Below are 12,619 nucleotides of genomic sequence, written 5' to 3' on the forward strand. Positions count from 1 at the left end.
CTAGCTTGCTCCCCCCCCCCTTTCCCTCCTGGGACCATATAATTATTGTGGTTACCACTTCTTGAATTGCAAATTCTTATTTTGTACCGAATTTAAGTTGACCCTCATGATAAACAGTAAAAAATCTAGTACTACTTTAAACACTGTCCCTCAAACATGAAACAGTAAATAAATGGCATTGAATAAATCAGACAACCAAATATTAGTAATAATTTAGTTCCTTCCACAATTGGTTCCACAAAAAAGACAATTTCTTGATATTTCATGGGACCCCTTTCTTCTGGCTGCTGCACCCTCAACAACAACAACAACAACAAAAACAACAACAACAACAAACTTGCAATTTAAACGAACTTGATATGATACGTCATCCCACAAATTACATCTTTACTGGATTTTTGCTTACGAAAAAGAATGATAATGATGTTTGCATTTCTGTTTCGAGTAAAGTACATTTTGTCACATTTCTTTCAGGCCACATTCTATCTCATATTCGAGGTACCTTACTTTAAACATATGTAATACACGAAAAAGGAAAGGGGGGGGGGGTAAACCACGTGAACCGAGTTGAATACTGGTTCTCTTTACTAACAACTTGCACCAAAAGAGATTCCCTTTACTTGGATAGATGTTTGCAAACAATATCCACTTACTTTGTAACACAGCATTTTACCTTTAGGGCAGATTTCGCCCATATGTCAGTGAACCAAAATACTCGATTCCTAGCAACATATTTTAATAGTTGGCAAAACTGATTACAAACCTACTGCAATGCAGATCGGGCATTAATACATTTAGAATTTTTTTCCGTTTGAATGAATTCGTTGTCGTCAAATTCCTTTACATTTCGAGATTGTTAAGTATGAACATACTCTATTTTGTCCAAAGTAATTATGCTTCTTTCTGTTCATGACAAAGTCCCTTGACAATGCTCATCGCATACGTATCGGAACTACTTTGTTATGTGGTCTGTACACAAGAGCAAAGTGTCTTGCATGCGACCCTGCCAAGGTGAACAATATGCAGGTTGCCAATTCATCTATTTTGTAGCGAAACTGGATCTTTTGAATGTCTTGGAACTATTTGAATCCTTAATAATGGGAAAATAAAATATCTTGCTTTAAATAATGCAATAATATAATAATAATAATAATAATACAATAACAATAATACAATAAAATTGTATTATATCAAGCAAGACAGACGTTTAACATGATTGATTTGTTGTTTTTAAGTCCACTTTATGCACAGCAAGGCTAATCGGGACTGGACCTACAGTTTAAAGTGGGATCCGAACTACTGTGCCATGTGCAGACGTTTAACATGCATGTACATCATACATTCATGTTTCCTTAAACTCCAAGGAAAGAAAAGAAAATCGAGATTTTTTGTTTAACCGAGCCTAATATTTACTCTGCTTCAACAATGATCTGCTAGCTTCTATGACAAATGAGTTTAACTTTGATTGTAAGTAAATAAAGTAAAGATCGCCGTGCACATAGCACCGGGCCATGAAGGCACATTTATGGGATGCGGGGGTAGGGGCCCACGCATTCTCGATCTCAGCCATTTTGGAGGTGATGTAATCAGCATCATGCCCCGGCCGCCTTTATTCCCCATTGATTTGAGGCTGTATGGACCTCAGAGCCGCGTTATGCTGGGGAAAAATCCGACCTTAGATCATTCTCTTCCCCTTTCTCAATTATATCATACGTATATAATTATCAATATATATATAATTTTCTATTACATTATCATTGTGTCGAACATTCAGCACGTCCCCAAGTCCCCGTCAGTGCCTGCGAAACCAAGCGAAGGTTATTTGCCTTACCCCCTTTCGAGAGCCCACAAAAGGGGATGGCTATATTTACACTTTCTCTCCCAGAAACCCCTTTGTTTTCCCAACGTCCAAGATTTTCAATTCTTTCCCGCAAGCAACCCCCTCCTCCACGTCAGCCAATAGAAACTGGACGTGTACAAAACCCTAACCATAGACAAACTAGTAGGAGAGACTTGCGAACTCAATGTTATAATCTGTGGTCTTATTACGTCACGGGCGAAACTAGCTACATCTATTGGCAGTGCACCAAACTATGTTGCCGATTTGCTTCTCTGTGGGCACGCTAGATGGCAGGCTGGGCAGAGGAGATGGAGAGGAGGGGTTGTATCAAACAATGTATTTCAAAACATTTCTAAGTTTCTCCTTTTTACCTTTTAAATGTCATCTTCTCTTCAATGTAAGCATGAGCGAAATAACTTATTTTGCAGCTATAGATTACGATAAGAGTGTTTTAAACAGCATCCACTCACTGCCGTTGCTAACGAGTTCAAAAACAAAGCAGCCTCCATACATCACGCGGCACCCTCGATCCTTGTCCATCCACGTCCTTTATCCAACTGGATGACAGAAAGTATGGTAATTGCATTGCGGAAATAAATATCAATGTGAAGCGCTGTGTAATATAAGCTTCATATTACAAGCAGCAAATACCAAGGATTAGATATAATTCACAACTAATGCTGATTATCAAATAATTCGTTTTAAGATGAGTACAGTCTTCTTTGGGAACTAAGGGCTATGTTAAGGGCCAGGGAATATATTTCAAATGGTACACTTCATAAGATTTATCGTGTTTCTTATTCAAGGAAAGAAGTTCAACACTGTGTTACATAATGGACATTATGCATAAGACCATGTCGCATCTCGGATGGCGTAATGAAACTTCGTTCGTTCGTTGACATGTAATTAAGGTGTGTCGGGTTCGATATCACACTGATGGATATACGAGGGGGTATCAAAAAGTTTTAATTATCCCCATGAAATAATTGAGACAGAAAGTTGAGTTTTATATCCTTTTATTGTGACTTCTCTACATAGTCACCATGCAGAGTTACACATTTCTCCCAGCGTTTTTTGATCTGTCGAAGATCATCATTGTAGAACTCTGCAGATTGCATGGCAAACCAGCGCTCCACCTCCAATATGACATCGTTAGTGTTGTCAAAATGGCGACCCCGAAGTGGATTCTTCATATGTGGGAAAAGGAAAAAGTCACTTGGTGCTAGATCGGGAGAATAGGGCGGGTGCGGTAATAATTCATAGCCACAACGGTGAGCTTCAAGAACCGCTGTTTGCGATGAATGAGCGGGTGCATTGTCCGCAAGGAGACGGATCCCTTTGGAGAGCATGCCGCGACGTTTTTCCTTCACAGCATCTCGTAACTTCCTCAGAAGTGAGCAGTAGTATGTCCCAGTGATAGTTTCTCCCTTCCGAAGGTAGTCTGTAAGGATGACCCCATGACAATCCCAAAACACTGAGAGCATGACCTTCCCAGCAGACTTTTGCACCTTTGCTTTTTGGGGGGAGGGGACGAGGGGTGCTTCCATTGTTTGCTCATCTCTTTTGTCTCAGGATCATATAGGTAGATCCAATATTCATCCATAGTTATCATACGGGCAAAAAAATCTTCCTCGTTTTGTTCCAAAATGTTCAACATCTGACTCGACATGTCACGCCGTGTTTGTCTCTGAAGAGGAGTGAGCAAACGCGGAACCCAGCGGGCCGACACCTTAGACATATGCAATTCCTTATGCATAATATTCCAAACACTACCATACTGAGTCCACTTTGTCGCATGATGTATGGATAGTATGCGTCGATCTTCCAGTATCAGATCCTCGATTTTCTTCACTGTGGCGGAGTCATCCGTGGATGATGGGCGTCCAGATCTAGGTTCATCTGTAACAGACATGTGACCTGTTTGGAAATGTCTCTTCCACCTCACAATAGTGTCATAGGATGGGCAATCACCACCATACACAACTTTCATTTCTTCATGAATTTGGCGGGCGTTGTGACCCTTCAAATGCAGAAACTTAATAACGCTGCGAGCTTCGATCTTGTCCATTTTGCACTTTACTGACAACTAGCGCCACCTATAAAGAACAGAAATAACACACATTAATAATTTTCACTACAGAACACATAGAAGGTCTAATGACTACAGAAGCAAAGTTTCTTCGAAATCACTCAATAAATTCTGGGGGGTAATTAAAACTTTTTGATATCCCCTAGTAGTGTTCGAAGTGGAAATTTTTAGATGAGGGAATGTTTGCTCGAGCCGTGTGTCTAGTTGTTGTATGTTCCTGTGTTTTGAAATAATAAATAATAAAATAGAACAGGCGCGGATGCTTTTCGTAGGTATTTCTATCTTAGAGATACCCGTCACATCGTTGCTAATTGTAAGCATTGGATGGTGTGGATCCCATTTTATCCTACTGGGCCAGGCCCAAATAACCTATCTGTGCATAAAACAAACACAAACAAGCTTAAGATTCACGACTTCTTCTGGAGATATTCCTGCAAAAGCTTTCAAGTAGATGTCCTATAAACGTTCGTTGTAACTAGGATCAGCAAATGTATATTGTGGTTGGTTTCACTGTTAGTTGACGATTGCCTGACATCTAGCGTAGAACTATGAAATACTTCGCGACTGAGAAGCGCATAGATTGGGTGCACTGCCAATAGATGTCGCTAACATCGCTGGAGTCACGAAGATCACAGCTCACGCCATTAGAGTTTCACCCCTGACCCTAACCCAACTGTGAATTTTGGCGGTTGAGGGAATTCAGTCTGTGTTGAGAATTCAGGTGACAAGTGTGTGTCTAGAACTTGTACCGGAGAGTCTGTTGTCGAGAAGTTGCGATGAGAGTGTGAGTTGAGAATTCAGGTGACAAGTAGGTGTCTAGAAGTTGTACCGAAAAGTCCGTTATTGAGAGGTTGCGCTGTAAGTCTGTATTAGAAGGTGATACAGAAGTGTGTTGAGGATTTGCCAAGTCTTTGTCAAGAGGTTGCGCTGAGAGTCCGTGTTAAAAAGGGTTATACTGAACATTCTGTGTCTAGAAGTCAGTGTCCGTCAATGCTCAGAGCATAGCATTCAACGCTTGATTTACGATGAACGGGACAGTTTTCGCTACAAAACAGACATATAACTTTTACATATAAAAGTATGCATTCAAGTGGTCAGTGTACAGAACATTGGTAAGAAGAAAGTGTGTCCCTACGTCATCCAAGGGTAGTGCGTTCTACACCTGAGGAAGCAGCCGATGGTGTAACGGTGCCAGTGAAAGAAATGGGAACTCTGTCCGAGTTCCATGCCGCATTGACCGACACTACGGACACTTGTGACAACGATGTTCCCTAACGGCAGACAATAGATTCATGAGTGGACAGTAAGTGTGACCGGAAACAAAATTAAGGTGTGGACTTGCAATTCTCATATCATGTAGTTATTCTTAACAAAAAAAATACATATTCACATATCACCGTCCATGTTTATGTGCACCGTACAGGTACAGCAGGGAATCGAACCCTGGACAGCTTTGTCCTCAACCGCCTATTGTTCGGCTTCAACCAAGCGGCCCAGTGTGTGCGGGGTGGTGGTGGGTGGGGCAAAGAGCTAGCCTGTACGGCCACACGGGTCTCCAGCGTAGGAAGTCAGACGCATTACCGACTAGGCCACCGCGGCTCTAGCGATTATAGGTGATTAATATTATTAAATATGACACTTTTGAAGTATTATCTATGTTATATTGTTGTAGAATTCATTAACAATGAAATGTGTTAATTAAAAACTTTATATTTACAGGAATATAGTACTTCTTACTCAGAAGTTACTAATGAGCTTGCAAACTTTATTTTCTGGATAATATTGCCCTCTATGGACTGATGCAGGAACAAAAAACTTCACTTTGCATAAGAGGAAGATAATGCGAGTAATTAAATATGTTGCCAGTCATGGGCGTCGCCAGAAATCAGGGGTGCCCACAGGGTGGATCATGCCGCAGACTGCGCCATCGAAATTTTTTTGGGGGGGGATTTTTTCTTTAATGTAATATAAAATTCAACACATATATTTTTTCGAAAAGAAATGTAAAGACGTTTACACCTTAGGTACACCATATTTAATCCATTAGATGAAGAAAATGAAGTATTTAGAGGTAGCGTTGATGCCCACAGGTGGGTTTGTGAACTCACGTTATGTCCAAGCAACTTATTTGGGGGGGGGACGATTTTTTGTGATGGAAATTTGATGTGAATCAGTACAACATTTGGCACAAGTTGAATTACGTTATTAACTATCCATTGCTGTTACATAAATAGCAAATTCTAGACTGCCAAGGAAATTGTAATGGGTAATATTATTATTAAGGAAGGGGAGATATCCAACTCTTACACATTGGGTCTTAAATCAACACGTGGATTCTGCTGGGGGATTGAGGATTAAACTTTGGGGGAGGGGGGAAATATCCGACTATTGAATATCAGTGTTAAATCTTAGATTATCCTGGGAATTTTAGTTAGGGGCTGAGCATTAAATTTTTTTTGGGGGGGAATATCCAACTCTTGTGTATTAATATTACGTCTGAGATTGTAACGGAAAATATGGTTTGGAGACGGAGATTTTTATTCTTTTGGAGGGTGTAATATGTAGGTTGATGGATTGAATATTAAATTTGAGGCGAGGAGATATGGAGCTCTTAATAAAGTGAAAAATCTTAGATTGTCAAGGGATTTCTTTTGGGTTCGAATATTATATGTATATTTGGGGACTATATTTAGCGATATGGTATGCGCACGTTTCGGCGCAGAACATGCGAAAAGAGAAGCTGGAAAGAATAAATATCGAGGGATCCTATGAAAGTATTGACGTCCCATTAAATTAATATTCTTGCAAACCTGCAAAGAAATGGATATAAAAATTTTCTTAAATGTGTGTCTGGCATTTTCATGAGATGATTGTGAAGAATTATACTGCAGCTGCATTACAAAACATAAACAATATTCTCGATATTTATTAATAATATAATTTCTTAATATATAATGTTTAGTGTCGGTATACTGCTTAATTTAAAGCAGGTGAGTCAGTTTGATGATATGGTTCTATTAGCAATATTATTCTACGTATTATTGATTCCCTGTAGGCTATGCTGCAATAGCTGTACTAACTGTGTACTTCATAGTAACGCCTTGCACATTACTCGATCAAACAGGAAAATAAATAGTGTCAAATTCGCATTTCTAACTTATTGTTGCAGGGTAATTTTACTTAGGAAGTGAAATTTGCACTTAAAATGAAATCCATGTAATTATTGCTATGGATTACTAAAAAAATGTAATTACCCCAAGCAGAGGGGGTGAGTTCTTTGAAGGAGACACCTTATTATATTCTCGTCCCGTCCTTAGGAATTTCTAGCTAGGGTTCTGTAATTTTCGATCTTAAGTTGTGTAAGACTTTGTGTTAAATACCCAAATTGTGGGTTATTAAAATCTTGTTCTCCAACCACAAACACTGTTAAAATATATATTTATATAATTACGACACTTGAGATTGCTAGCTTTCCGTTATTTCGAAATTTTGAACCATTAACAAATATGGTCAGTTTAACAGGCTATTGTATTCAAATAAAATGAATGATTACGTATTCACTAAAATATTTTGAGGGGTTTAGCTTTGGGATGGAAACCTCTGTTTAAGGAGGACGGGCAGATCAAGTATCGTGTTCAATAAAGCTTAAAAAAACGTTACTTTCAGTAGACACGCAATCCTAATTAAATACTTCATGTGGATTACAACATGATTTGGGGGGGACGCATGACGACATTGGGGGGATGGGCACCCCTGCCAGAAATTTTTGCAGGGGGGTCGGGAAAATGATAAAAGTTGAATAGTACATAAATAATAAGTATTATTACCACGGTTATAAATGTTATTATACAATAATAAATCTCGAAACTAAAAAAAATTTTTTTTTGAAATAATAATAATTATTATTATTATTATTATTATATAAATGGGGAGACTCGATCCACCAAACGAGTGAATACCACCATAACTATTCTCCATTATTTATTTTGCATTTTATGCAGTTAGTATTTGAATGCATTTTGATATTAACCTTTGCATGTCTCGTTCAAGATAAGGCGTTTTTTTATACAAAGTGAGTTGTGTGACCTCTCACCTACAACTATAATTATTAGAATTTTGAAAACTGTGAAACCATTTGTTATTTGGATGAAATGGTAGAATGTAACCTTGTTTCTGCATTTTTTACTCAAATGCATTCTTACTTTGATTATTCTCTTCGAATACTAACTAAATGAACTTTATTTCTGTTCTTAACAGTAAGAGTAACAAACTTTCTGGTTTCTTGTGAATCTTTAAAATAACTATGTCAATTTCCAGGGGGGAGGGTCCACCGACCCGTTCGACCCCCCCCCCCCTGACGCCCATGTTGCCAGTGTCTTTCAAAGTATTAAGCAAGCTAAAATACCAGCTTAAAGTATGATTTTATGCCATATTACATTTTGCCACTAGTAATCGTGACGATGAGAATAAAATAGAGGGCTAATGATTCACCTCGTCGTAATCAATGGGTCCCGGGTTCAGTTCCCACTAGAACTGTAGATCCAGTCTTAAGCTTTGAGGGCGAAGAGGATGGAAGAGGTACAAAGATCCATTGATATCATGTCCGGGATTTCAACCCAGAATTCCAAATTTTGCAGCACCATTCGCTAGTGACATACAAGAGTCATAATTATTGTACAGTGAGATCTGTGAGTATTATCGTGAAAATTGTCCATCTCCATGTTCGTGCACAATACCTATTTGACCCAATAAGAGCTTCAAGAATTAAAAGAAAACTCAAAATAAGCTGTTTACAACTTCTGCACCAAAATACATAAAAATACATGGCTTAAAAACACACAGGATGTGAGAGAAAAATTAGTAAAAATAGTCATGAACGAATTGCATGGTAATACTCATGAATCCCACTGTACGTAGGTCCATTACATGATCGCTGAAAATCTATGCTACACGTTCGTATTGTATTTACAAATATAAGGATGAATTGGAAAAGAATGTACGAACACAGTCACACATTATCCATGATTCAATCCGAACTAATTTAATGATTCGAGTTACGTTAGACAAATTAGCTCCTTTTTGCCAGTCAGAGTCGCCAACACTGTCGATACGATAACGAAGCGCCAAGAAAGTCTGGTCTTGTTTCTGGCGACTGTGGTTATGATTGTGTGTGAAATTGTGTTTTATTGCGAAAATATTGTGCGTTTAACTGTAGTTCTAGTTAATATTAATACCTTATAGTAAACCATTTATCATTCCATAACGTACGCTAGTGAACATGCGAAATTACAAGTTAAACAATCCATTTGCGTTGAATGGCGAAAGGTGCTACGTGCTAGGAGGGAAAACAGTGCCAGAAGCTAATCCTGTTAACTTCCATTCCGACCCCAAGCCGAACCATATTAACGGTAAGTTCTTAACGTATGTTATAAACCCTGTTACTATACTTATGATAAATAATGTACATGAAAGCTTATTTGCATTAGAGAAGTAAAAACTATGTATAAATTAAAATAATAATTTTGATTTTCTTCTTTTATCGTGTAGATGACACTGCAGACCTATTTTTTATGTCAGTCACAAGATGCAATCCATTTTGACGTTGTTTCGTTAAATTATAAACTTGGTATGGGCATTAATCTGTAACACAAGAGTAGGAAATGGATATTGTATCAAATATTCGTCAAAATCCAGTATTATGCGATTATATATAGTATTATACAACAACTCGTATGTCGTTGCGATGCTTAGGGTTTTCCATTCAAGATTTAAACCACAAGCTGTATGTATAATTACGCCATTCGTTTATTTCTACCTTTTGAGGTTATACCACGTTATACCACTGCATAAAGGTGAAGCCTGGTTATCGTGTAAGTTCTTATGTTGAGAATAATATAAATGTAGTAGTTATATTACAGTGTTGTTGGGCAATAAAATCGTGAATGGATAAACAATAATATACTATTTTGCCACAGTCAAGGTCGACCGTAAAGGGTGGGGGGAGGGGGTATTTGGCGCGGACTGCACCATCAAACTTTGGTGGGGAGATTTTACCTTAGAACAGGGGTGCCCACAGGGTGGATTATGGGGCACGCTGCGCCATCTATGTTTTTTTTTTGGGGGGGGGGGGTTTCCCTTCAAATAATGTAAAATCCAACATTTATATATAGTTTTCCAAAATATATGCAAAAATTTTACAACATAAATGCACCATTAGAAAAAGTGTTTAAGGGTATTTTCGAAAAGGAGGGTAAATATCCAACATTTAGATATTAGACCTTAATTGACACTTGGGTTCTGGGGGGGGGGATTCTGAATTAAACGTTTGGGGGGGACAGTATCTAACTATAGGTATTTTAGTTTGAGAGGGATTGAATTCCTGTGTATTACTACTGTCTTAGACTGTTGCGGAAACTCTAGTGTGGAGACAGAATTATTTTTTTGGAGGAGGTAATATCCACTCTTCAATACCAACAGTAAGTCTAAAATTGGCATGGAAATTTTGGTGGTAGGATTGAGTATTGGGGGGAATGCGCCATTGGCCTTGGGGGTGATGTACACCCCTGCCTTAGAATAATATATAATTCAACTTGTATGTACCTAAAATAAATGGTTACACCTTGGCACAGTGCTACAATATGTGCTAAGTGCTATGAAACAGGCTTGGGGGAAATCAGAATATATTTCCTTAGTTTTACTTTAGCTGAGTCCAAATCACTTTTATGTAGGTGCACAATATTTAATTCGTTAGGTGACGATAGAGAAGAATTTAGGGGTGGGTGGATGAAGTAAAGTGTTCAGCAAAGCTAAAAAAGTGAATATCAGTAATAGTATAGTAGTAGTCCTAATTAAATACTTTATGGGGACTATGGCATGGTCTTCGGGTGGGGGATGGGTTCATAGGCTTTAGGGAAAGAGTCATGAGGATGGGCACCCCTACCACAACACATCTTTTCCACTTGTAAATATAACTACTATAGTATGATGTTGATGGAAAGGTTAAAATCACCATTTTCCCTATAACCATAAATATTTACATTTTCACTGATCAATTTTCAAAACAAGAAAACTTTTTCTGTGAGAAAGGCGTGGGTGACATGGATGATTTAGCATTGATTTGTAAGGAATGTTTATGCTAATACCCCCCCCCCTTTTACATTCAGAAATTCATTTCAAATTGAAAAATTTTGTTTTCCTTCTCCCAGTGATACTGTCACATTTTTCTTATTCACAAAGAATTTGAATTATTAATATTCTATATGGTGCCAGATGGCACTGCATCTCCTGTGTATATAATACTAGCATTTCAATTTTTTCCTGAGAATATAATTTTAGAAATGTAGATTCAACAACTGTATACAAATTTACTTATATTATTGTTTCATTTTGGAACAATTACAGTTTGGTGCGGAAGAATGTTTCTTTCTGTCTTACATACACGTGAAGTCTTTGTAAGAGATTATTTCAACAAATATATGAAGAACCGTGATAGGCACCGTTATTTCTATTTATGCGTTGTAAAGCATTTCAAAGCTACCAATACCGCAGTTTAAAGGTGTAAAATAAATACAGGGTGTTTTTGACAGTCTGGAAATACTGGAAAAGTCCAGGAATTTATTTTTTCTTGTAAAGTCATTGAAATTTCAGGGAAATATACTGTGTTTCTGGAATATTCAACACTTTGTTGAAGTAGTGCACTAAAAGCACGGTTTTGAACAAAGAAATAAAGGACAAGAAAGACATTTTAAACTTGTTGAAAAACTGTACTTCAATTTGATATACTAAGTATTACCAGGAGTTAGAGTAAAATTTGAACTATTTTCATGTGTAAATCTACTACAATAGGCGCAGAGCTGCCAACTTAAGATAAATTTTTGGGGGACAAGGTAAATTTTACTTACTTACTTTCACAGGTATTGCTCCCATTCTATCCGAGGTCTTCCTTGTTGGGATCCCATAATCTCAGGTTTTGATGAAAGTTGGCACATTTACTCCAAACCACATTTTTTTTGTGTCTAACTTGTCTGGTTTCATTTTTATAGCTCCTCAAAACTTTTAGTGATTCATCATTTCTTCCATTCCCAGACCCTCCAAGTGTTAGCTACATTGACATAGAAAAATAAATATATTTCCCTCATAAATTAGTAAATCTTTTTGAAACTTCACAACAATGTTAACCAAGCAATAAGGATTCCAGAAAAAAATATATCAATACATCACATTTATATTTTAGTGCATCAATAAATTATTATAATATTATTGTCTGATTTTTTTTAACCAAAAACATGATGTACTAAAATTTGAATTATTTTTGAAAGCAAAGGTGAAACACCAACAAATTAACTTAGATACATAATCTAACTTACCCAGAAATAAAGTTGATGGATTTTTCATTCCTTCTGAAAACATGACAACTTATTTCTGAAAATGTTCAAAACTGGCTACCAATTTTTTTTTTTTTTTTCAAATTAACTCAAAATCTAAGAATCTAGCTTGAAAATATCATTGAAGGCAATTTTTAGAGCATAACATTTTAAATAATGTTTTCACGGGTGCTTGGAAGGTTGGGCAAGGTGAGCCGTGTTCCCTTCCCTGCAAAATGAATGTCAGCCTAAAAGTATGTATTTCACACATATAATTTTATTATTTTTATTAAAAGGATATTGCAGGAACATGATATCTTCATATCG

General features: G+C 37.3%; 1 protein-coding gene across 1 annotated transcript; it reads right to left on the minus strand.

Annotated features, from left to right (window-relative positions):
- Positions 1-3,227: 3,227 nt before the first annotated feature.
- On the minus strand, positions 3,228-3,908 carry LOC146005441 (histone-lysine N-methyltransferase SETMAR-like). Its single transcript, XM_083144684.1, has one exon. The coding sequence runs from the start codon at positions 3,906-3,908 to the stop codon at positions 3,228-3,230; it is 681 nt and encodes a 226-aa protein (XP_083000810.1).
- Between the last annotated feature and the right edge of the window lie 8,711 nt (positions 3,909-12,619).

This window comes from Lepisma saccharinum, chromosome 23 (assembly GCF_977018435.1).
Source record: "Lepisma saccharinum chromosome 23, izLepSacc3.1, whole genome shotgun sequence".
NCBI classification, from domain to species: Eukaryota; Metazoa; Arthropoda; class Insecta; order Zygentoma; family Lepismatidae; genus Lepisma; species Lepisma saccharinum.